Source organism: Phoca vitulina, unplaced genomic scaffold (genome assembly GCF_004348235.1).
Source record: "Phoca vitulina isolate PV1807 unplaced genomic scaffold, GSC_HSeal_1.0 scaffold33, whole genome shotgun sequence".
Classification (NCBI taxonomy): domain Eukaryota; kingdom Metazoa; phylum Chordata; class Mammalia; order Carnivora; family Phocidae; genus Phoca; species Phoca vitulina.
The window spans coordinates 1,940,867-1,967,014 of NW_022589736.1; the positions used below are offsets into that span (position 1 = coordinate 1,940,867).

At 60.1% G+C, this 26,148-nt stretch overlaps 1 protein-coding gene across 5 annotated transcripts in view; it reads left to right on the top strand.

Annotated features, from left to right (window-relative positions):
• Positions 1–26,148, top strand: part of LMF1 (lipase maturation factor 1) — a 100,164-nt gene that overhangs the window by 64,777 nt on the left and 9,239 nt on the right. For all 5 annotated transcript variants that reach the window (XM_032425525.1, XM_032425526.1, XM_032425527.1 and 2 more), the window contains 2 exons: positions 2,724–2,789; positions 16,564–16,731. In XM_032425525.1, coding sequence (XP_032281416.1) covers positions 2,724–2,789; positions 16,564–16,731 — 234 coding nt within the window. The remainder of the gene's footprint in view (positions 1–2,723; positions 2,790–16,563; positions 16,732–26,148) is intronic.

Below are 26,148 nucleotides of genomic sequence, written 5' to 3' on the forward strand. Positions count from 1 at the left end.
GGAGGCCGCTCACCTGGGTACAGCTGCAGGCCTGGCAACCCCTCCTCACCCTCAGCTCGGGGTGAAGCATGCAGCATGGAGAAACAGATGTCCTTCCTGCGGCAAGGCCTTGGGCCTCCTGTCTCCAAATGGAGGTGTCAGAAGCACGTCCTGGGACCCGCAAGCATCTGGAGAGGCCCGTCCGTGTCCCTGGGCAACGGCCTTCATGCTCCTGCCCCCCGCCCCCAACTCCCTGCAAGGCCTGAGCCTGCCTGGCAGCCTGGAATGTCCCAGCACCTCGCATCCTCCCTTCCCCAGAGAGCAGGGGTGGACAGCTGTGGGTCACATGGCTCTCTTCGGGTCTGGCCTGGTACTGGCTTGTCTGAGCCATTTTTTCAGAATTAATTTTGGGCTGAAAAAGGCTGACAGAAGTCTTTGTTCCTTTGACGCTCACTCAGGAAGGAAAAATCCGTGGAAAATCTGACATCTGCACTATAGGGAGAAGTCAGTGGATGGGGAGGAATATAATTACTCTCCGCTCCCGGAAGAATGTCTCAGATCTTTAAGTGTCTCATATCAGCTTAGAACTTGAATGACATTTTAATTATTTTGTTTTTTTCTTCTCTGCCTGGTTTGAGTCTCTAAAGAGACCCACTCTTGGATTCCGAGGGGTGCGGGGAGTGGAGCGTCGCTCACGGGGCTGTCGTGTGATCGTGCCGCTTTCCCGCCCGCGCCGCAGGTCAGACATGCTCAGGTCTGGACAGCGGGCACGTGGCTCTTTGAATGCGCCAAAGAGTTGCAGCCAGGGGCTGTGTCTCTGGCACTGTTGTGACTTAAGCAAACCCAGTTTCCAGAAAGACGGGGACTCATCTTCAAATAGCACCACCCAGGTGCCTGGCGTGCGGCTGTGTGTGGGGGCGCGCATGGCCCCTGAGAGGCCTGGTGGCCGGGCTGGCGGAGGGCGCACCGTGTGCACGCCCCTTGTCAGAGCCGCTGGTGGGTCAGGGCCCAGGACGCCAGAATGCTAGGAGCCCTGGTGGATAGGTTTGTAAACCGGCTGTCCGGCTGCACGTTTAGCTCCTGCTGAGCCCATCTGCATGGCGGGAGCACTGCCACTCGGTCTGTGGAGGCCTGAAGGGCTGCCACACGACCCTGGGACCTCCTTGTCGCATCTTGTCCCTGCTCCTTTGAGTGTTGTGTCCATGCCACTCCCCACTCCGCACTCATGCTGCCTCTCAGCCCATCCTGTGGGCTCCACGTGCCAGACACGTCCCAACTCCTGGATGGTCCTTCTGCCTGGACGGCCACAGAGGCCTGCTGACAAAGGACCGTCCTGTCCCCCACTCAGGCCCTCACCACCCCAAGGTCCTTCCCTGCGTGAAAGTCCCTTTTAGGTGTCTACGCCTGGGCCACCACCCCTGGTATGTATCCACTCAGCTCGATGTTGCTGCGAGGCTGTTCTGCTGATGGGATTGAAGACCATGGTCACGGGGTGCCTGTGAGGAAGTAGAGCCGAGGGTCTTGGGGCCACAGCTGGCAGCGCCACCCCTCCTGACAGCTGCCATCCCGGCCTCGGCCCTGACCAGCCAGCTCTGTCCCTTCCCGAACCTGACACTGTGGCCCAAGGGCTCCTGGGCTTCGTCTAACACAGCCTTTCCTGGTCTTCTCTGCTCTGGACACACAAGTCCTTGGTTTCCCTCACACCTGCTGCCTGGGGCGTCTGCCTTTTGCTCCTCGTTCCTCCTCCAGCTTGTCCCCGCTTCTCCAGGGCTGCCCACCCTCCTCCTCCAGAGCCCAGTGTGCCTTCTCTGCACCTTCCACACACCCGCGCCACCCCAACCAGGGCGGGCCCTCCTCTGTGCCAGGCTGGGCCTGTGCGGTTGTATCTGCTGACCAGGCGGGACTCGGCCCAGAACAGTCACAGCTGTAAAAACCAGCATCACAAGAGAAAGCCGAGCTACATCCCACGCTTGTTTCTCTCCGCGTACTTCCTCACCTTCTAATTCAGCTCTTATGTAAGACACAGAACTCAGAACTCAATCTCTGGGACCCAAGCGGAGCTTGCAGAGCTGGCAGGGGACAGCCTCTGACTTAGGAAGGGAGCCACGAGTTCCCAAGAGAAAGTGGGGGGCGGGGCACGGTGCTGGGGGTGCTGGGAGCTCGGCTGCAGGCCATTCCGGGGACCCTTCCTCCACAGCCATTGCCCTGTGCCCCTGGCAGCAAAGCCGTAACCTGGACACATGTGGGCCCGGGCACCCAGGTTTCCCGCGGGGGGAGTGAGCGCTCGAGCCACTGGGGAGGGCTTGGCCTAGCGCACCTGAGCTTCTGAGTTGCTCATTGCCATTGTGAGTGAGATGCAGCTCCCTTCTGGATCCCTCGGTCTAGCATCTGACCGTAGCTTTGCCAGCCTGTCCATTTCTAAAGCTTCAGAAATATATTCCTGCAATGATGCTCAGAAACCCAAGTTTTTGAGAAAACACAGAAGGTACTGTCTTTATCCAAGGAAGCCGGTAGTTTGGATGTGTCGTGCACATGGTTTGACCTCAGCTGTCAGGAAGCCCTCAATGTGCTATTGCTACAGCTTCATTTATGTCTTACCTCTTACGTATTTCAGGCAGGAGCTACCCTCCTCCGCTCCCTTGAAGCTTCCTTTGGGTCCTCCCGCCTGTGGCTGGTTTGCACGCCCCTGGGACCACTGCCAGCCTCTGGAGTGGCTCATGTTCCTGTCTGTCTTGCCTTGGCAGGGCCTGATCAAGATCCGGGGAGACCGGTGCTGGCGGGACCTCACCTGCATGGACTTCCACTATGAGGTAGGTTGCATGGCGGCCGCAGACCGAGCTCCCTGTCCCCCACCCCCCCCACCACCCCGTCCATGGGGACCAGCACCTGTACTATAGCTGCAGCCTCTTAGAGGCCACGCCTTGGGTCACAGGGATGCCCTCTCCTGCTTGCTTTCTTGTTGGAGCACAGGTAGGTCACAAGGTAGTTTTCAGGGTGTCCCGTGTGCTGGGCTGGCAGATGGGGCTCCTGGCCCCCATGGCTGTGGGTCCCGGGGTCCATTCTGCTTGGGCGCTGGTCCCTCCACCACTGTCCATGGTCCTGCTTAGGCATCCTCCCTCCTGGCATCAGGGCTGGCCCCACATGCCCCCAGGAGAGTGCACAGTGGGAGTCACTCTGCCGCACGCCCTGCTTCCCAAATCACGGCAGACGGACGTGGTGGGAGGTGCGAGTCCTGCTGTCCTCAGATTTCCATGGTCCCCTCCCCCACCTTGGCCCCAAGCTTTAGGCAGTCGTCCTCTCCCCCGCCTTCCCTGGGACCCCACCCAGGTCCAAGCCCCTCTGGACATTCCTGTCCCTGCTGATGGCTCACATGTTTGTGGGGGGCTGGGACCAGGTCTCCCTGGGAATGAATTAACTCTAGGGCACTCGGTCAGAGTGACCTCATCCACTTGCCCGTGTATCCCGTGAATGCCTGCCAGCTGCCCTTGCCCTCTGGTCGGCTGCAAAAACATTGACACGCCTGGAGCGCCACCTGTCAGATGGGACATTTTCTTCCGTGTCTCCCACCCCTGGCTTATGGTTCCCATACAGGAAAGTGACTTGTACCTGCTCTTGTGTAAAAGGTGCTTGCGACAGGCTCACGCCTCTTCTGGCTTTTCAGTCCTGAATGTGTCGAGTAGATGCCACCTCGGGAGGCCTGGGTGTGTCCGCGGCTGTGTCATCTGTTAACCAGCCTGGGGGCAGGGACGTCCCACGGGTGCTGTGCTTAGCAGGGTATCAGGCTGGAGATCTCCCCGCATCCCTCCAGACTCCCCTCCCCTCCTGCCCAGGGGCCCATGAGTCCCTCCCGTGGTCCTGGAGCCGATGTCCTGTAAAGGGCCAGAGAGGAAATGTTTCTGGCTCTACAGGAGGGAAGGGGGCCCCAGGGGCTAAGCTAGGAGGCCCTCCATTCTGTCCTGGCCCCGCCACGAGCCCACAGTGGCCCCCAGCAGCTTGCGGGCAGGGCCCGTGACTGTCCAGCGTGTGCAGAGGGAGTGTGTGCTAGAATCCCCTTGGCGCCGAAGCCTGCTGTCTCTGCCTGCAGGGCTTGACCAGGGTGGATACAGGGCCTGTAACTCTGATTTCGGTCCACAGAAGGAGTCTTGGCCAGCAGGAAGAGGGCCAGGTGAGCCCACACAGTGAGGCTGGTTGACACCCCCCCCAAGCTGGGTGCGTCCTCAGAAGGGTTTGAGTCGGGGCGCACCAGGGCAGAGTTCCTGCATCTCCGCACACAGCCCTGGGCAGGATTTGGGCAGACGGTGGGCCTGTGACCCACATCCTGGGGAGCGGGCCAGGCACCTGTGATGTTGGCATGGTGTGAGGTCAAGGCCACTTGAAGTCGGTCTTCAAGGACAGGTCGAGTCTTGGCTCAATGACCATGTGGGGCCCTGGTCATCAAGTGGGAGGCCTGTGGGCTCCGGGTCAGGTCCCTTGGAGGAACAGAACCACTCTGACTCTGTCAAGGAGCAGGGGCCTTCCCTCAGTCGATCTTGTTTCCACATGCTCTGTAAACTAGGGTGAGGTGAGGAGTTGGGCCTGGGACCCCCCATGCTGTTAGCTGCCTGCAGAACCCATTGTCGTCTGCCTGCCAGGGACCAGGATAGGAGCCACACGGCCTGTCCTCAGTGACCTGGACCCCTCCAGTCCTTGGTGGGTGGCAGCAGGGCCTACCTCATTCACTGTCAGGACACCACTAGCGGGAGCCTCATAGGAGGGACCTGCTGGGGACGGTGGTGGGGCCGATGGGGTGCAGCACATGGGTGAGCAGGAGGGAGCGGCTTCCGGCCGAGACGAGAGTCCAGGCTTTGCTCGTAGCTGCTTCTACTTCACCCTGAGCCGGTCTGCTCACAGGCATGCTATCCACGTGGTGTGTTACCACGGCGAGGCCTTGCAGGGAGGTCGTGGGAGGTGAGCCCTGACGCCCCAACCCTGTGAGCCCCCCAGATCCTGCAGGGAGTAGGGGCCAGCAAGAGAGGCCCTCATGTGACACCACAGGCTCACCCCCACGTCCCCCGTCTATGTCCTCACTTTACCTACACGTGGCCGTTGGGGGACTCGGTCGGAGCAGAAGAGGGGCTGGGGCAGCACCAGCGGGTATGGTCATCAGCCACCATGGGGGAGAGAAAGGGCAGCGGACCTCCACAGACATGCCCAGGCCAAGCCACGGTGGCCCTGAGCCGCCATGGCAAAGCCAGTCACCCCTGAGAAGGAGGTCCCAGGAACCGTCGTCCCCAGGCTCATGGGTTCCGCCGGTGACGCCAGTGAAAGTATCCATGAGGAAGGCCGCAGGGTCGCCCGGCTGCCAGGCGCTCGGCAAAGGAGGAAAGGAAAATGCTGCTGCCGGACAGCGGCTCTGCGTCCCGTCCAGGCCGCCGTGAGGTGCGTGAGCCTTCCGCGCGGGGCAGCGAGCTGTCAGCAGTGTTCAGGTCCCCAGGTGACCGCCGCGCTCAGTCCAAGTTAGTCGGGATGCCGACTTGTTAACTTTGGAAAGCTTTGGTTACCAACATACACCTCAGTGACTCACGCACGTTGGACGTCAGCACGTTGAGACACCCCAGCAAGGGCCTCTGCCGCGGCTGGGGGTACGCTGGGAGGAGCATGTGGTGCAGTCGCTAAGCTGCCGCAGGAGTCCCGCCTCGCTGGCGGCTTGGCAGGTCCCACCCGCGGCCCTTTGGGGGGTCGGGTCGGTGCCCCACCCCAGGCTGTGCAAGAGTTGACTGACACGGACGCCGTTGTTTTGCTCCAAAGTCCTGCACACAGAGCTGACCTTCCGTCTGGGGTCACCAGTCACTGTCTGCTCCCATCACCTGTGAGGTCCGCAGCCTGTGGCACATTGGAGGGGACTTTGTGTCATGTCCTTTGCGCCTCGAAGCCCAAGGTTCAAGCCTGTGCAGGGGCAGCTAGCTTGCGGAGCCCAGACGCCGCAGCAGGCCCTTCAGGAGCCGGGGTCCGTGCCACGCGTGGGGCCGCATGCCCACGGTCACTGATGCGCTCCCCTGCGTTCATGTCGTAGGGTGCCCGCAAGGCTGGCCACACACATGGTGCCTCGTCCTGCTCACCCCCGAGGGTCCGCTGAGCACCAGCCTGGCCCTCAGCACTGACTTCCTGCTGCCCGTTTCTCTAACTGGGAACCACCTGAGCGTCAGGGCAGCTTCAGCCAGGTTTACTGAAGATTTCCCCTTGGTCTTGTGCGGTCAGGAAGGCCTCCTGCCACCGGTCTCGAACGCACCTGTTCAGCTATGTTGAGGTGGAAAATGGTTCGTCACGGCGGTAACAGTTCTCAGTGAGCACTTGGCGCTCCTAGGCGGGCCATCGGTAGCTCCGTGTCCCTGGACGTTGCTCCTCCCGTCCACAAGCCCCTCAGCCCTGGGGCCCACTGGGAGGGCGCCCAGTAGCTCCGGTCTTTGAGAGCCCTGCAGGCAGGAGGAGAGGAGGGGGCACAGTGCCCTTCATCCTTAACTCCTTGCTGTCCACACCCCTGCAGCACTGCAGCAGCACCCCGTGCTGCCCCAGAGGGCCTGGAGGCTGCAAAGGCGAATGCCCTAGTCCAGGAGGGTAACAGCGACCCTGGGAGCTGGCTCCCACGGTGGCCTGGGCTAGGCCACCCTCCCCTACTGAGGGGGATCTCCTCTTCTTTAGTCCCAAACAGCAATCTTAGGGGCATACACCTGGAGCACATCCCACCCCCCTGGCCACAGTCCCCTTGCAGCTCCGTGTGCTCTGTGGGGGACTTGGGAAATGGGTCGCAAGTCCGTGGTTTCAAGGCCCTGGAGCGGGTGAGTCCTGGCAGATACCACTGAGAAGGTTCGAGTGACGGAGCCTGAGCAGCCCCCATTCCCCCACACGGTTCCTTCTATGGTTTAAGAGGCAACACCGTGCACTGTTCCTATAAAATGGAGCACCTAAAATGTGTTCATCACAGACATAAGGTGCGTAAAGTGCTTCTGAAAGCGTCAGGCCACTCATCTGCAAGGGTGGGAGAAGACAGGCTGTCCAAAGACCCGGCTCTGAGTGCATGCGCCCCTGCCCCACGTTTGGCTCCCTCCCTCTGAGCCGCACCCCTGCAAGAAAGCCAGTACACTTGCCCTTTGAACCAGAGCGTAACCACTGGGGAGCGCAGCGGTAGAGACCTGGGCTCTTGGGAGAACCCCCGATTCCAAGTTCTCTCTTAGGCATTCTCTTTCCTAAAGTTGACGCAGCTCCGGTCAGGAGGCCATCCCCCTTCATAGCCATAGGGTCTCGGAGCACAGGGCTGCGCCTGACAGTAACGTGCGTGCACCCCAAGATCAGGATGCCCGCGGTGTGGGCTGTGTCACCTTGAGGGCCACCCCAGCTCCAGGGCCCGTCTCGTGGCCGCGCACAGATGTGCGGTTCACTGTAGGACATCCCGCCTCTGTGCGCTGGCGCACACCCTCGCTGACAGAAATCTTGGACACAGTCTGCCCGCACGGGGGGCGCGTCTCTGGCTCTGCTGGCCCCAGGTGACACCGATGTCCGTCACAGCCCAGGGGCCCCAGGCGTGGTCCCCCTGCCTGCTCTCTCATGACCGTTCACCCAGCTGGCCTGCGTCTTCCCCCCCGGGCGACGCACACACCACCAGTGGGTGGAAACCCTCGGCCGTGTTCTTCCATTCTGGGGGCGGTTTGTATCTATCATGGTTTACAACATGCACCTAGTTTCTTCTCCTGGGTTCACATCTGCTCTCTCGTAGCTGCGGGAGGGACAGAGGCTGACAGACGGCTGACGTCCTCCATCTCTAACGGCAGGCGCTCCCGTCTGCCCGCCTGGGGGAGCATCCCAGCCCTACACGACAAGGGACAGCAGATCGAGGAGGACACGGGTGACCGCCTGAGGCCACATGTCTTCAGCCGTGTTCAGGCGCCAGTTAGCCACAGCCGAGGGTTACTGCAGCCTGGGGCTTGACTGCATGTCTCTGCCGAGACCTAGTTTTCTGCTGTCGTGATTTTCTTTCTCACGACAGAAAACTTCCCAGTAGACAAGTATTGTGACAAACCAACACCCGGGCCATCCCGCACAGATGTGGCATCTGTCCACGCAGGTCTCTTAGCCCCATCACATGTCACCGGGAGAGGCGGCCGGAGCCCTCTGTTGTCCCCGGGCCTGGCTAGGCCCCGTCCGGGACACAGGCCAGGCCCTGACGCCGTTGCTCCCCAGCAGCATCCCCGGGCCAGGCGCTCTGTGACTGGGGGGAGGCTCGCGGCACCCGCTTCTGTGTGTGCCTGTCTGTCCCCCTCACAGGCTGGAGGATACAGTGTCCGGTTTCCTGATGTTTGAGTTGTCCCCAACATAGATGGGATCACTGGTGTCAAAATGCCTGCGGACACGGACTTGCTTTCAGCGGTAGGGACGTCAGCACCAGCCGTGAGCCGCTTTGCTGTGGAATGTTCCGTCTGTCTCCACTTGATTTGCCCAAGTCGGTTGTCATCAGGAAGGAGCTTGCCAGGTTTCCCCAGGTGGTTTGTTTTGTTTTAATAACATGAACAGGTGGGTTGCAGAGAGGGGACTGCTGTGCTGCACACGGAACCCCCAGCCAGGGGCAGGTTCCCCCTTCCCGGCCGCACCCCTCCCTCCCTCCCCCAGGTGCTCTGCTTACAAGGGTCTCAAGGAATCCATTCTACACGTGCTTGGGGTGGGCGGGACCGGGGGGGCGGGTGGAGAATGTAATCCTGTTGCTGCATAACTGGGGAAATTTAATAGTCTTTTGGTCCCAAGCATGAGATGGTCCCTCTCATCAGGGCTGCAAGTCGAGCCGGCTCAGGCATGCCCGGTTATTTCAGACAGACTGGCAGGGCTGGCCTTGGGCAGGGGCTATGCCCCGGGCTGTGCCCGACACCCCCAGAAGAAGAGCAGCCAGATCTGCCCTGCCAGTGGGGGCTGCAGAGGCCCCACCAAGGGTTCTGGAACACCCACCTCGTACAGGAGGATGGTCACCAGCTGCAGCCAGCCCTGCCCCACCTGTGGTCCTTCTAGGCACACTGACCCCAGGGCCCAGGCCAGGCTCTCTTTCCTGGATGCCCGCGACCTCTGCAGCCACGCCAGGGTGCTCACAGGGGTGACTGAGGTGGGCTGAGCCCCAGGGACAGGCCCTGCCGCCCAGAATGGCCGTGCTGGCGGGAGCCTTCAGCCCCTCCCAGGCAGCCAGTGCTGGGCCAGAGCACTGACCACCGTGTTTCACAGCCCGCACACCCTTTCCAGGTATGCCCATGGCCTTAGGTGCTGCGCCAGTGCCCCCACCCAGCACAGCAGAACCTTCCTCCTGCCTCCCGAGACCAGCCCCAGCTCAGGAGGCTTTCAGGAGGCTTCTGTGTGTGTCTCAGGCCAGGGGGTCCTACCTTTAATTGCAGCCCCAGGACATGGGTTGCCAGCTGTTTTGTACCGTAACTTGATGAGGGTCGGTTAGTCTGGAAGTAATTTGAATCAAGGTTGACATTACCATGAAAGCTACAAATGTTAACTTGATAGAAGCCGTGACTGAGTTACCTCCAGCGGGTTGGGAGTCGGGGCTTATATGCTTTGTCCCTTGGCGGTTTTAGTGATTTTATGGGAAAATGTTTTTTTGTATGTACTGGGGACTGGAGGAGGCAGCGCTGGGGCCAGGAGGGGAACACCGTCTGGCCAGGCGCTTCTGGTGCAGCCCATGCCCCAGGGTCACCAGGAAGGGCAAGCCCCACCAGACGAAGGCCAAGTCCATGAGAGGCAGGGGCACAGCCTCAGGGTCAGCGACGGTCACTGCTGCCAGCACGGAGACTTGAGCCCAGGGCCGTGGCACTCCCTGCTGTTCATACAGACCCGTGCTGCCTGCCCCCTCGCGGCCACTCTGGCTTATATGCTCCTAAGGAACTTACCTCACGGCTCGACTGTTTCCCCGACTTTAAACTGGTAACAACCCCGAGGCTGTCGTCAGATTAGTGACACATATACTGGAGTGTGTACTCCGTGAAGGCTAGTCAGTCAGTGTGACCGAGTTCCCAAATAGGTGAGAACTTTGCAGGTATCCTTCTGTTACTGATTTCTAATTTAATTCCGTCATTGTCAGAGATGACTCGTGTTATAATCTATTCAGGCTTGTTTCGTGGCCCAGAATATGGCCTCAGTGAATGTTGCATTTGAGCCTAAAAAAGGAATGCCCTGTGTTGTGTGAGTGCTCGTGAAGTCAAGTGCTTGATAAGTGGCTTCAGGCCTCCCACGTCCCTGTTTTTGTCTCCTTGTCCTAGCCAGTGCTGAGAGAGGGGCCTGAAATGTGCAGCAGGAACTGTGGACTTGTGGATCTCTAGCCATGGTCGTCTGCGGTTCTGCTCAGTGCGTTTAGAACCTCTGGTACGAGGGCGTTAAGTGTCTGAGTGCCGGGACCTCCTCGTGATCCTCTTTCCGTCAGCCTTAAGAAACGACCTCTCATCCCTGGTCACGGTCCTTCTGAGGTCTGCTTGTGTGACGCCCACGCAGACGCTCCAGCTCGCCTGCCACCCGTGTTGGCACGGCCACGTCCTCCCGGGCCTGACTGCTCCCCTCCATGCGCCCTCACCTTTGAAGTGTGTGTCTCGCACGCGGTGTGCACTTGGGTCTTGTTGTTTTATCCAGTCTGACCAATTCTGCCTTTTTTTTTAAGATTTTATTTATTTGTGAGAGAGAGAGTGTGAGGGGGAGAGAGCACAAGTAGGCAGGCAGAGGGAGAAGCAGGCTCCCCGCTGAGCAGGGAGCCGGACGCGGGGCTCCATCCCAGGACCCTGGGATCATGACCTGAGCTGAAGGCAGACACTTAACGGACTGAGCCACCCAGGCGCCCCTAAAATCTGCCTTTCAATGGCATGTTTTGACCGTCTGCACCAAGTGGGCACTTTGACATGGTTTCAGACCACAATCCTGCTGTTCGTTTGCTATTTCTCCCATTTGTTTAGATCTTTTTTTATCTTTTTCTGCTTCTTTTGAATTACTTAGATGTCTTCTACAGCTCCTTCTCCTTACTTCTCTTGGCTTATTAGCTCTGTTTTGTTTTCGTGGTAGTGTTAGGGTTCACAGAGACTCTTGCGCACGTCACAGCTTTCCTCCAAGTGAGGACTGTGCTTATCCTGTAAGTCGTACAGGACTGAATGGGACCGTGACAATGACACTCTCACTTTCCCTCCTGGTCCTCCTGCAGCTGTGGTCACACGATTACGTACCAGTTGTTACTATTTTTGTTCAAATTATCCTTTCAGGACACTTCATGAAACTCGGCAGACAGCCTCCTGCGTTCACCCTCATACTCACCATATCCAGGGCTCTCCCCTCCATGCAGACCTGGCCTCCATGTGTTTTCCCTCTGCCGACCGGACGTCCCTCACCTTGCTCGTGTGCGGGTTTGCTGCCGGCAGGGTTTTGGTCTAAAGGCCTCTCTCCCCCTTGCTTGGGAGAATCTTGACAGGGACAGAGTGCTAGGTTGGCAGATTTACGTCCATCCTTGAAAGATGTGGCTGCGCTGCCCTCTTGCTGGGACACGGCCTCTCCCCACGGTCAGGCGGGAAGTGCACCCCCTCGGGGGAGTGCTGGGGTGCAACTCTTGGGGAGGCACCACCACAGCCCACCCCAGTGTCCAGTCCTGTCCCCGTCCTGTGCGCCACCACCTTTACAGCTCGCTCTTCCTTCTCCATCGCCTGTCATCTGGGTAGGAAGGGGAGGTGGCCTTCGGGTGGCCCCAGCTCCCGAGATGAGCACCCGTGTGGCCACCGCTGGGCTCGCCGTGGCCTCACTCAGGACGGAGCCCTCGACCCCGACATCTGGGGCCCTACCCTTCCCGGTGCCCATGGGAAGCCAGCCACCAGCCGTGCGTGAACACCGTCAGTCTTCGGGGTTTATCCTAAGACCCTCACCAGACAGGTGCAAGCGATCTGCCCTCTCCTGCCATCAGGGAACCGCCCGCAGGCAGACGCCTCCGGTGTACAGGGGAGCACCCCCACCCCGAAGACAGACGGGAACTCAGACTTCCCAGTGGCCTTTGTGTGGACACCTCAGTCCCTGGCTCCGCGAGGGGCAGGGGTCCTGGGCTGATGGAGGGGGTGCGACTTCACAGAGTCTCCTGCTGAAACGCAATGTGGGCAACTTGAGGGTTTGCAGAAACTTGTTTTTCAGACAAGAATTATGTGTGTTCCCTTTCTCATTAAAACCTCAAACACATAGTTTACAGTCCCTAAAATGGGAAAATGGCTGAAAAAGCCATCCTGTCTCTCTCAGACTTAGCACTGAGGGCCTGGAAGGGACGGCACTGGAGCCAACATGAAGGAATGTTGCTTTCCCCAAATCCTGGAACTGTTTTTATCACCCTTCATGTTTTCCTCACCCTTCATGTTTTCCTCACCCTTCATGTTTTCCTCATGTTTTTCTTCTTTAAAAGTGTCTCTTCTTAAGGGAACCAGCTGTAGAATGTTCAGGGGTCAGGGCTGGCCAGCTGCCGGCATCCAAACTGAGCGGCCCTCTGGACACTTGGCCGCAATTCTCCAACGAGCTGCGACCGCAAGGGTGAGCGTGGCCGAGTTTCCTGCCAGAGGCAGCACTGGGCTCTCCTTCCCCTGCTTTATGGGGTGCGATGTTCCAGACGCCGTTTCCAGGGTTTACGGCCAGATTTTATGACACACTGTTTTTTTCCAGCTTCAGTACAAACAAAAATAAAACTCTGTCCCGGGCTTGCAGGAGAAGGGAGGCCTCGGGACCCTCCCCGGTCATGCAGACGGCGCAGGTAGAGCTGCCTGCCCCCCCCCCCCCCCCCCGCGCCCAGCAGGTCATAAACCCACAGGAGGAGCCCAGTCCCTCCGCGGGCGGTGCGGGCCCTGGGAAAGTAGAGCCGTACTTTGGAGGAATTCCATGGCGCCTGCGTGTGTGGAGGGCACGGGCCACTCTGGGCTCACACCTGCCGACCACCCGGCCGTCCGGCTGCCCCCAGGCTGCGCGGGCTTCCTGGCGCTGTCGGGTGGGGGCTTCCGCTGAGCAGGTCTTAGCGCTTCACAGGCGTGCGCCAACAAGAGTTCGCAGCAGCTGCCCCATGGAGATTACCAATTTGGGCCATAGCCTTCTCCTCAAAACCCTCATACACTCCCTCAGCGGTCTTCTGTCTGGGTTCCCGCTGCCGCAGGCGTGACCTGGGGGCAGTGTCAGATGCCCTGCAAGCCCGGTGTCCTCCCCACCCCTCACCCCAGGTGCCAGCCTGCAGAGGACACGGTGAGCCGGCCCCGGGTGGACAGAGCATCGCTGCCCGAAGGTGGGGCTGGCGGCTGGAGAGCCTGCAGGGTGGGCCTCTGCCAGGCCGCGGGGACAGCTCAGCTTCTCCCGGACCTGGACGGACGGGTTATTTCTGCTGGAAAGCCCTGAGGCCAAGCCGAGCGCGCGCTCACTGCCGCTGCCCGCACCTCGGCCTTAGCACCCCTCCGCGGGAAGGAATGGACGCGTGAGGCAGCTTCTCCCTGAGTCAGTGAAGAGTTTGGCTTCCCTCCCCAGGCTCCAAGCAAGCACGGCGAGCTCTGTTTATTTTTCTTCATAGACGTGTCATACCAGTAGCCGGGACTGCCCGTCCTTGAGCAGTCCTCACCGGATGCAGGAGGACTGCACAGCTCCCGAGAAGCAGATGTGACCCACTGGTGCAGTGACTTCTGAAGGAGTGACTGCTCTGAAGGCCAAAGGGAAGTGCGTCCTCTCCCTGCGTGCTTGCTGTTCTCCTCATGTCTGCATCCTGTCACCGAGCGGCCCCGACAGAGCTGCACCAAGTGACTTTTCAGAAGGGACCCAGCCCAAGACACCTCTCTGCAGAGCTGACACCAAGACCTTTGTGCTTATCGGCCAGTCGTGGACCATCTGCGCTGGAGGGCAAAGGACACGGGGCTGCCTGTCTCGGGGACCCCGTGGGACAGTGAATGGGAAGGCCGCATCATGGGACATGCACTGCACTCCTCCGTCAGCAGCGGCCACCAGGTGTCCCATCCACTGAGTGTCTCGGCCACACGTCGGTCCCGGGTTTGCACGGCTGGGGGACTCGGTGTGGCAGAAACCTCAGGAGAGAGCAAATGGCCCAGAGGCCATGTGGCAGGGGCACCCTTCACACTCACAGGTGGGAACAGGTGTCAGTGGCCAAGAGCCCCTGGGGCAAAGATGGGGACACCCCCCCCCCCCCCCCCGTCTGCAGAAATCCACTCAGAACACAGGGAGACGCACAGCCCTGTGAGCGAGATGGCGTGGGTGCAGGACAGCGGAGACACAGTCACTCACCTATTTTCTAGTTCTGCCCACGGAGGGGCCGGAGAGAGCGGCCCTCACGCCCAGGCTGGGTTCCTACTCCCAGCCTCCCCTCAGAGGGACCAGGGCTCCCCGGGGAAAGCGGCGCACCGAGGGGTGGCAGCGGCAAGGGTTTCAGATGACCCTGGAACATCTTGAGGGCCAGAATGCAGGGAGAGTCTCTGAAAGTGCTGTGGACACATCAGAATGAGTGGCCGTGAAGAATTAGAGCCCACGTGCCCACACCAGTGCTGATGAACAGGCTGGAGGGACACGACCTTGCAGTAGAAAGCCAGCTAATAAATGCAGAAGGAACAGTGGACCCGGAAGTCACCATTCAGAGGCCAAGGGAGCCATGGATTCTGACGAGAACCATCCCAGGCTGCTGGAATGCAGGAGGCTGGTCCTGTCAGCCTCAAGGGGCAGGGCAGGGCCTGGCTGACACCCCTCAATCAAGAAGTCCAGGTGGATGCCAGCACGCCAAGGCACACGGCCACCCTGGGCCCCCCGGGACGTGCCCCTGTCACCCCTGCGGGCCTCCCCAGACCCACCCTGAGGGACATTGTGCAAATGCGCTTGTCCGTTTCCTAAAGCTCGGATGGGAGGCTGGCGAGGCGTGGGGGCTGCAGGCAACACGGCCTGGGGTCACCCTTCGTTGAACACACCCAGTCAGGCCCGTGGGGCACAAGAGCCCACGTCCCTGCTTGTGATCACCGTGCCACGAGCGCGCTGGCCCTTCACGCTCAAGTGCTGAGGGGCCCAGCAGCTTGCTTCTCTCTGCTCTGTGGTGGGAAGACCAAGGAGCACGGGCATGGAGCGTGGCATTCAGGGATTTTCTTTCCTGTTCTAACTTTCCTCTTGAGTCAGAAATGGTGTCCAAATGGAAAGTTAGCAAGAAAACTCGAACCGGATGGGACAGTGGCTGGCCCTTCCCCCGCGGCTGTCCTACCTGGAGCCACGTCCAGCCCTGAGTGTGAGTGGGGGGAGGGGCGTAAGTCCGCCAAGGGCTGCCATTTGCAGGACTTCCTCCTGCCGCCTCTCCCCGACTCTGCCACCCTGCGCGTCCAGGCAGGAGGCTCCGTGCTCTTCAGGGCACCACGGGGCCGGTGCACCTGGGCCAGCAGCACAGGCACCTCCTTGTGTCCGGGGGCAGGAGAGACTGGGGGGCGGGGAGGTGGGGTGGGCGCAGGACTCCAGGGGCAGCGGCAGGAGCTAAACCATCTGTGACAAGTAAAGGTCGTTTCATATCAGAAGTGTGTTTGAGTTTCAAAGCTGGAACCAGGCCAACCCAACAACTATTGCCCGTTTGTCCCTTCGGCCCCGGCGTTCCCCTCGGATGGTGTGTGCGTGGAGAGCTCAAGTCCCCAGGAGGGAGAATGGCGGCGCACGAGGCTTCAGACCCCGTGGCGGCGAGAAAAGGAGCAAGGCCGCTCACCTGGACTGGGCTCCCCCCACACCTGCTTTCGAACGCCCAGGGTCCCTGACCTTGGTGCAAGTTGGGGTGGGGTGGCGGATATGCTGGGCCGCACACCGTTCCCGGAATCGGAGCGCTCTGGGTGCCGTTCTTATCTGTGGAGCACCCCTGCCCTTCACTGATGGCTGCATGTCCCCACCCGGGCGTCCCCTCTGGCTGGGAGCGCACCCCGCCCCCCCACAGCCTTCTGCGTGGCCGGCTCCCAGCCTCAGCTGCTGCCAGGGGTCTGGGGGAAGACTGGGCCGCTGCGGTCAGAGGCACAGGGCCCGTCAGCTGGGCCCTAGGGCGGCCAACACCACGGCTGAGTCAACACGCAGGCGCCCGGGACAAGCCGCCCCCGCCCCCCTCACACATGCTTGCAGGCTGTTCTCAGGAACACACACAAGGCCGGAACCCCCAGCTTCCACCAGCCTCCGAGCGGAAATCTCCGCATGTGACCGCATGTGAGCGCTGGCCTGAAACCTGGGTTCCCCTAGTGCCCATCCCTTTGCCCCTGGGTCCCCAGGACCCTCGGGATATCCCGAGGGGTCAGCATCAGAATTACAGGAGACCAGGCAGGGAGAAGGCGCAGCCCAAGAAGGCTGAGATGCTCGGTTCCATCATCCTCCTCCCACCAACCCCAGTCTGGCATCTTGGCCACAGGCATTTGAGCTGCCGGAGAAGGGTCCACGGGACTGGCCTCCCCTGAGCCTTTCCCGGCCAGGATGCTCTCCTGGGACAGCCAGTGGGCACAGGGTGGGCAGGGCCAGGGTGGCAGAGGTCCCCTGTGGGGTGGAGCTCCAGGCTCAGCTCACGGGCCTCCTTCTGTTCCCCAGACGCAGCCAGTGCCCAACCCTGCGGCCTACTTCCTGCACCAGTCCCCATGGTGGGTCCACCGCTTTGAGACGCTCAGCAACCACTTCTTGGAGCTCGTGGTGCCCTTCTTCATCTTCCTCGGACGGCGGATGTGCATCCTCCATGGGGCCTTACAGATCCTGTTCCAGGTGAGCCCACACCTGAGAGTCACCCCCGTAACTGTGTCCCCGAGATCAGTCTCTCTGCTGGGGGGACGAGGCAGATGGCCCAGGACCTGCTCCTCCCTCGTGTCCAGAGGATGCGCCTGGGAAGCCCTCCGCGGTAGGTTCTAGGAGTTTCCTCTCATGGTTACAGTAACCCCTCTCACAGGTTAGCCGTCCAGCCGTTGTAAGGCAGTCTCTGAGGAAGAGGCTGGCGGGGTTTTATTTCCAAGTGGACAACTGTGCTGAGCCCTTAGCCCCGGGGTGCCCCAACCCGCCACTCTGCCCCATTCCTGCACCACAAGCCCCCCAGCCTCCATCCCCATGGAACAGGCCCACTCCCCAGTGAGCGGAGGCTCCACCACTGACTTCCTCTGGGGCCTTGACAGTCTCCAGCCTCTCCTTTCCCTAAACTGGGGCATCTACTTGCTGACCTCCAAGAAAAACACTGTTGGGACTTTAAATTCCTTTTTTTTTTTTTAATTTAAAGTCACTTAGCCAGCATATAGTACATCATTAGTTTCTGACGTAGTGTTCAGTGATTCACTAGTTGCTGGGACTTTAACCTCCTCTGTCGTAGCTGCTGTATTTGTGGGGGGACAGCTAGCAGCGAGTGCACGGACTGGGAGCGTTGTGGGGCGCACTGTGCCCGCTCCGCTTGGCCGAGGTGTCAGGGGTTGTCGGGCTGCGCCCCCTCGGTTCCCATGTCCCACGTACAAACAGCCTGTTCTGTCAGTGGCCGCTCCGGGGGTTTCCAGGTTCTCGCCGTTACAATAAACCTGCTGTGGGCACGTGTGTGAGGGGAGGCCCGTGAGCAGGCAGGCGTGACCTCGAACGGCACCGTCTCCTCTCCCTCCAGCCCGGGAGCCCCACTTGCTTCGCCTCCTCACTGGCTGTGTGGGTGTCCGCCTTTGTCGTGCGGGCCGTCACGGTGGCTGAGGGCCTGACGGTGGGCGGTGGTGCGCAGGATCCGGCGGGACGCAAGCAAAACTGATCCCCACGGGTCGGGGCAGGAGGTTTCGTCCACACTGGGGTGTGTTCGCACAGCCTCCTTGTCTTTGTTGATACTGTAAATGGAATTTTCACATAAAACATCTTCCTCTGCGCTGAGTGTGCAAACGGCACGAACGTCCCCGCAGTCGTCAGGTGTAATGGCCTCTGGGCTGATCAGTGCCCATCGTCACCCGGCTGCTCACCCCGCGGCAGTTCCTGGGGCAGCGGCAGCAGCGCTCGGCTAGTGGGGCTCGCTGTGTCGCCGCCGGCGGTCCAGGCCCTGCCCCGCGGCTCCTGCCATGTTCTCAACTCCCACAGCCTAGGGGAGGCCGGTGGAGGGTGCGGTGTGCGGCGTCTGTTTCTAGTTTACTTCGGGTACTTTCAGTCACGAGTGGATTTCCGCACCCGCTGTGAGAAGATCACTTTCTGCGCCCATAAGTCGCTGACGTGGTGCGACAAGGCTCCCCTCCCAGGAGAAACTCTGCTTGGTCACACTGTGCACGCGATCCGTCCCTGGGGATGACGTGCCGGTGTGGGTGTGCACGATGTGTGGCTGCCGGTGTGTGAGGTCCGTTGGTGGCAGCGGTCCGCCCGGTTCTGCTCACGGTGCTTCTCCCGGGGCGCAGTGTGCAGGGCAGAGGCAGGGCTGCTGCGAGACGCGGACTCGGCCCCGCAGGGGCTGTTGGTCAGGCCGGGCTTGCATGTTGTTTTCCCGGGTACTGGGCCTGTGTCGCAGCAGACCCGATGGGGGCCGACGTGAGCTCTTAACTAGCAGGTGCACACATCTCAACTGGCAGTTTGGGACTTATTTTCACATCTTTGTGTTTCCTTTTATTCCTTTCAGCTGTTCTCGCTGTCCCACTTTAGATTTTATTTACTTGACAGACACACAGCGAGAGAGGGAACACAAGCAGGGGGAGTGAGAGAGGGAGAAGCAGGCTTCCCGCTGAGCAGGGAGCCCGATGCAGGACTCGATCCCAGGACCCTGGGACCATGACCTGAGCCGAAGGCAGACGCTTAACGACTCAGCCACCCAGGCGCCCCTGTCCCACTTTTTCTAATTCATCAGTTACATGGTTTCTTGCAGGTGAAGGCATGCTCCGTGCACAGACTCCCCAAATTCCACCCCTGTCTGGCTGCCTCGGCCGCCTTAAGGCTCTGCTCTGGCCGCGTCCTGCCATCTACTCTTGCCACTCCAGTGCTTTAGCTGTTGTTTCGTTAATACTCTCGTCGAGAACAGTTTTAGATTTATGGAAAGACAGAGCACAGGGTGTAGACGGTCCCCATGTTGGTGTGTCATGTGACACACTAGTTACAACCTTCGAGCCCAGACGGACACCTGCTCGCCAGTGGAAGTACAGAGTTTACTTCAGGGTCACCTGGTGGGCATTGTGCATCCTCTGGGCTTGGACAAATGTATAGTGACAGGTGTCCGTCGAGGTGTCAAAGTCCCTTCTGCCCTGACAACACTCTGTGCTCCCGGACTCATCCTCCCCTCTCCTCAAGCCCGGGGCAGCCACTGACCCTTTGCCATCTCCGTAGCTTGGCCTTCTCCAGAATGTCACGTGGCTGGAGTCGTCTGGGAGATAGGCTTTTCAGACGCGCCCCTCACTTAGTAACGTGCATGTGAGGGTTCTCGTCTTCCTGGCCTAAGAACTCACTCTTCTATGGTCTGGGTGCACCACAGTTTACACATAAACCGACCAGACTTGACTCGAGGGCAGAGCCATGGCTGGGCCGGCGAGCCCCCACCCCCCACCCCGGGCGGGCAGGGGCACGGTGCTCCATGCCTGCCCGCCCGCCCGGAGCCCTGGGCTCCCATGGTCCCGAGCCAGCAGGAGGCAACTCCAGGCAGAGGCGTGAGCAACCCTGACAGGGTCCACCAGTGTGGGCACCACCTCGTGCCGGACCCTTCCCTGCTGTCCCAATTCCAAGGCAACTCAGAGGATCCTGCCCTGCACAGCCATGCCAGGAATGTGGGTCTGCTCGGCTTTGTGCTCACATGGTGGAGAACTGCTCTCGGGTTGTGAGGCGTTCGTTAGCCGGCCCCCGCCCCGCCAACCTTAGTTGCTTTTCCAGGCTTTGGACCACTTGGGACCCTCTCCAGGCTCTAAACCTGCCTGGGCCTGTGGGGACTGGTTTCCACCTACCAATTTCTCTCCCCAAAACCCGAAGCCTGGCTTTGACGAATGCCAACAAGAAGCAAACTGTCCTGTCGCTTAAGAGAGTAAGTGAAGGAAGTTTGCACCACCAGAGCAGATGTAAAGGGTTCGGCTCCTGGAAAGTGGAATTTGAACCGGGGCTCTCAAAGTGCCCTTGTGGCAGGGGTCCTACTTCAGGGTGACCACTGGCTAACTGGACCCGGCTCGGCAGCAAGTTGGAATCCCGGCCCAGGGCACCAGTGTCTCCGTGGCACGCAGAGGGGCTCAGGGCTCAAGTGTGGATAGCTCCCAGCAGCCAGGTGGGTGGGCCCCGAGCCGGCTCTGGGGTCTGCTGCCTAGGTGGGTAATGGTAGACAGTGGGTGGCATAGGAGTGCAGGACAGCCCGAACTGGATCTTGTCAGCCTGCAGCTCTGGACGTTATTCCAGAAGACCGGCCCACACACTAGCCTTCCGTCCCCCAAAGGCCCTGGGAGCCCCGGGTCCACGCACATCTCCGGGGTAGCGCTGTGGCTCTCCGAGGCCCGGTCTGCTGCCAGCTCTGCAGAGCAGAGAGGACAAACGGACAGCTGGTCCAGCTTCCTCCCAGGCCATGTGGGGTCTCAGGCACGGGGGCTGCAGGGCACAGTCTCACGGCAGGAGCTTGGATCTCAGGGAGCACTGCGCTGTGCTGGGGGGCTGGTCACTGTGGGGAGCAGTGCAGTGTGTGGGGGTTTATGCGTTGTCCTGACAGGGGCCACGCTTCTGTCTCTGCACCCAACACCCCGAGGGACGTCTCTGGATCTGTTTGTTTCCGTTCATTCCTTCAGGAGAGGGTTGAGGATGTGAACATGCTCCTTTCCTCCTACACTCCGTTTACACAGCTGTTCCAGAGGGTTCTGCAAGGCCACGGGTCCATTGTCTACTTGGAGAGGTGCACGTGAGAATTGATAGGCAGGCTGAACTGCCCGGTCCTAGACGCCCCTGCCTTCTGACGTCAAGCCTTGAGGCTAAGGGGGAGACCCTGGCAGGGGCAGTGGTCGGGTTCTGCAAGCGCTGGGACCAGACGCCCATCCTAGCATGGGAGCAGGTGCTCACTAGGCAAGTGGCTCCCGGTCGGTGCAGAGACTGGTCTTATATCCCAGACCAGATTCACCTCCACCTCCTGCCATGTCCTGCTCCTTCCACCCTCTGTGACTTTGGCCAGAGTCAGGAACAGGTCACAGTGAGGGCCATCACCATGGCGACAGGCACAGAGAGCTGCCTCCCCCAGTCCCCGAGCCACATGCCCAGAGTTGGAGTCCTGGGATAAATGCCCGGGGCTCCTGGCCACAGAAAGTTGCCCACGAGCATGTGTCCTCTGTGAGAGCACGGGCACTGAGAACCCAGCTCGAGAGTTCCAGAAACCCATCCCCTTCCTTTACGGGGGGTGTTGCATCACCCAGGACATCTGCTCGGCATCTCCTGGGCCCAGGATTCCACCCTCACAGCTCCGCTTCCTGCCTGCTTACCGCTAGCCCTGGTCTCCAGCAGCCTGCTCCGCGCCCACCCACAGGCGCACATTAGGCTCCACGGCCGGTGTGAACAGATGGACCAAGGGTCTGGTCCTCTTTGGCAGAGGCTGCAGCCATGCCAGGAAAGAACCAGACAGACAGGATCCCTCAGCACATGGGGGGCCATGCACTCAACACCAAATTCCATTTTTCTTATTAAAAACAACCATCCAGATGGATGGGGGGGACACAGCCAGTGTGTGCCTGATGAGGGCTCTGCACCCCCAGGGCTCCATCCCTCCAACTGTGCTCTGTGGAACCCTAGTTCCCTGGGTCGAGGCCCCGCCATGTGAATGTGACAAAGTGGGGGGCAGGAAATAGGTTTGTGCCAGGGCCCCCCCAGACCCACCAAGGGAGAGCTGGGCAGGCCAGAGGCATCTAGGGCCTGTGGGCAGCCTTTCACCACATGCTCCTATGCCCTCACCCACATAAAACTGTCAGACCTCGAGAATCCTGTTGTGCCAGAACATTCTGGATAACGGACTTGTGGACCAGGCATCAGGGGCCTCGGCCCACCCCAGGCCTCTTCCTGCTGCATCCAGGAGGACAGAGCCTCCCTCAGGAAGAAGGCCTGTGTCTCCTGCAGCATCCGGCAAGGCTTCGGGGTTGGGGCCCCTCTGTCTGGTGATCACAGTCAAGGGGGAACGGGGGAAGCCAGCTGTTTTTTTCAAAGGCTGGAGAAGCCCCCCCCCCTCTTAGGGAAGCATGGAGCCCCGGAGCAGACTCTGCAACAAAACGGGGGGGCTCTGCCCAGGCGTGGCCGCCAAACCCCAGTCCACTATGAGTGGTGGGCCACTGAGGGTGGCCTGGGCCGTCTGCCCCTCCAGGAAGGCTCAGGTTAAGGTCCCACACCGAAGCCCTTGGGAGCCAGCGTGCTGCTGAGGGAGTGGCCAGTGGAGGCTCCTGATGGCGCTTTTTCCTGGTATGCTTTTGTTGTAAGTGGAGGAGAACAGGGATTTGTGCCTTGCACCCATACCACGGTACAGGGTTGTCCCTTACACAATGATCCTTTAAGGAAACTGAAAAGATGTTCGAAAGTTACTCACGCACAGATTCGGCATTCCTGACTCGGTGTCCCTGCGTACAGACCGGGGCCTCCCTGGAGACTGTGCGGCATTTGGAGAGGCCGCCGGCGGGCGTCTTTACCTCAACCAGCGCCCCTCAGGGTGTTTTTGCCACAGTGCTGTCGGAGCCTGACGGTGTTCTTCTTTCGGCAAAGCTGTGCCCTCGGTCTGTGCAGGGGTCCCCCTGCCGCGCTCACCCTTGCTCGCCATGTGACTCTGCCCCTCCACCCGCCCAGAAGATTCTTCTTTCTCACTGGTGTTCAGCGATCTGGGTCACGTGTGGTTTCATAGGCTTCTGTGATCTGTGCATTTATCATTTTCGTCAAATTAGAATTTTTGGACATGATTTCTCGGTGTTTTTTCTGCCACCCTCCCTTGCTGGGACGTGGCGCACAGTGTGTCAGGCGCCGTGTCCCACTTCACTCTGTGCTTCGGTTCAGAAAGCGCCCGCACCTCCGCTGACTCTCCTGTCCCTGCATCCACTCGTCGCTCCAGTTCTTACGTGCCCTTTTCAGCTCTCAATGTGCGTGTGGTTCTTTTTCACAGTTTTCATATTTCTCTTGTTTGTGATGACGTCTTCTTGTAAATCCCTTACTTTATTCATAGTAGCTGTTTTGACATTCTTATCTACTAGTTTCAGATTTTCTCCCGCCTCTGATTCTGTTCTCGTGAGCCTTTCTCCATCCCAGCTGTGGTTCACACGTCTGCAGATCCTGACGGGCCACCAGCCGCCGTGGGCTGTTGGTGAGGGTGTGGACACTGTGTCCTTCTCGGTGCTGAATTCTTCCCTGCCAAGCAGCTCACCTACTCACAAGTCCGTCTCATCGTGCCGGGCGGGTCTGACTCAGGCCTGGGCCTCGAGGGTCTCTGCTGTGTGCCTGGCTTTCCCCTGGGTCTCCACCCACATCCTGTGGGGGCTTCCACGTGCCTATGACTCTGTGGCTGGCAGACCCAAAGGCACCCGGGCCATCCCTGCAACTACTGGTCTATGTGCTTCCTTCCTGGCACAGCGCCAGCCAGCCACCTCGACCTCCCCAGCATCAAGCTCTGCCCTCCGAGGGTTCCTTCCCTGGGCCGAGGTCCACTAAACGCCTCCGGGGAGAGCAGAGCCTGGCGTGGGTCTGTGTGGCCGCCCAGGGTCCAGCGTTGCCTGCTCTGTCCCCCGTCCAGCTACAGCACTGCTACCTGCAGGCCCTTTAGCCTTGAGAAGCCAGTCGCCCTGGATGCAAAGTCAGAGTGTTCCTGGGGCCCCTGATGATGAGGCAGGACGGTCATGGCCTTGGGCCACAGAGGCTGGCCCCACTTTTCGGGGATGAAGGGTCATGGTCAGTGGTGGCACTCCAGCTACCGAGGGCTCTGCATGAGTCGAGAAACTCCCAAGTTCATCCCTGCTGGGCTCTACGTGGTGGAAGTGGAAGGAAGGATGTGCTTGAACGTGTGATCAGATTATTCCCGGGAAGCAGACAGGATGGAGATGCTGGAGGAAATGGAAGGGGCACCTTGGACAGGGTCTCTGGGGCTCTCCTCTGACCCTGTCCTCCCTGTTGGGTGTTTGCAGATGGAACTTGGGGAGGCCCAGTGTGTGGGCGGACAGTGGGCCACGTGGTTCCGCCTAGTTCTCAGGGGGGAGCCAGACCCCATGGCTGGGCCCTCCTTCTCCATATGGCAGCTGCTGTGCAAAAACCATGTGACCACCCTGCTCCCACAGCCTGACTTTGTTCCAAAGAGGTGAGTGGGCGACCCCCCCATCTGGGCAGCCCCAGAACACGACAAAAATGCCTCACGTGCCGTGCCTTCCACTCTCAGACTGGAGGCGTGGCACTCCATGGACCGCTTTCCCCGAGTTTTCCATCTTTCAGTTGAAATGCTTACACCGTCTTAACTTCTAATTTATCCTGGGACGTGAGAGACCGCCAGAGCCTGCGCATCGCTCCACTGGGGTGTCCTGGACCCCCTTGGGGAGCTTCTGTAAGGTCTACCAGGAAGCCCTTGGCGCTGCTCCATCTGTCTGTCCTCCCTCAAGGGTTTCTCAAACCCATCTTCTGAAGATTGCCATCTGCTTTTCGCCTGGTACTCTTATGGCTGTGCTCCAACACAGGAGCGCCCTTTCACATTAGCGGTTTTGGGCCTGGGTTTCTGTGGGGTCTCAGTGAGGCCGTGAGGGGCCGGGGGCGAGACTGTGTCTCCGTATGTGCACAGGCTGGTCTCGTTGCACCTGCAGAGGTTGGCCCACGGCCACGCCGCTGCTGGGTTTTTCACTGGTAACGGTGGCCGTGTCTCTGGGAGGTATGAGGCTCGGAGTGAGGGTGCAGGGCTAGAGGTGGGTGCCGGTGGTCAGCAGTGCGAGAGGGGCTCTGAGGGTCAGGTATGAGGGTTCCCCACGTGCCTGGCGCCCCACCCAGCATGAGAACAGAGTTTGGGAACGTGCCCCACTAGGGCTGTGGGGGAAGGAGGCAGGGTCACTGTCTCAGTTGCAATCGGGCGTACAGAGCAACGGAGGAAGCTTCTGCCACCACCACCCCCCACCCCCCCACAGCCCCAGAGAGCTGCACCAAGACCGCCAGTCCCTGAGCGTCCTGAAAGGGGTCCAGATAGAACAGACCACCAACCGACACCACACAAAACATGAAAACTTTCATGAGAAGGTGCACAGAGCTGCCAGACGGCCAAGACTCCCAAGAGGAGAAGGCATAGCCGAGCTTCAGGGACACTTGCTGACACAGCTGGGAGAGAATGGGGAGCTGAGCGGAGTGTCAGGGTCCTGCTGGCCTGGGGAGGTCAGGCCCCCCCCCCCAGGGAAGGAGGCACAGGGATGCGGCGCGCAGCAGACTCCGGGGAGGAGCCCGGCGTGCCCAGAGCAGCCCGCCAGCTGGGACCACAGCTGTGGGAGAGACTGCGGCCCAGGGGCTGTTAACGTCGCAGACAGTGAAGAATGAGAAATCATTATTTGGGGGCTCAGAACCAAGAACACCAGTTTTCCAAATTAATCCTGGGAGAGCCATGAATCCACACATCTCACGTCACACCTCGTAAAAAGCCGTCGTAATCCATAAAACTGACACGACCCATCGAAAGCACGGCTCCTCCTGCCAGACCCTCATTAGGTTGGCGTCTGTGACCTCACATTCCTCCCCGATCGCCAGGATCAGGACCCGGCTGTAATGAAAATTCAGGAGTTATGGGGCTGGGCATCAGCCGTGTGTCTTGCCTGCTGCAGAGAAGAGCTGAGGCAGCCTGGCTCCTGGCATCTACGGGCCGTCCGGGGAGGACGAGTGGGACCCCAGACACTGGGAGGTCTGACCTCAACACCCCGCGCTCAACATCCCATGGCGAGGCCGTGTCACCACACCTGTCCGGTCACCTGCGCAAGGAGACGGCCTGCTCTGCTTGGTGGACAGCCGTGGGCTTGTGAAGTTCGTACTTGGTGCAGAAATACGACCGTTTGGTCATGTGTGCAGACAAACTCTGGCTTTTCTCCTCTCGCCTCTGGGGTGATTTTGCAGTGTTCTGGTTTCATCTTTTTCTCAAAGTCCCTCCGGAAGCAGGTCCATTTGGCCGCTGCCCAGCTCACCGGGTCCCACGCCCATCTTCGCTTCTCCCTGGGGCCCTGCGGCAGCTTGTGAACGCCGTAACAGCCTCCACCCCTGCCTCGTCCT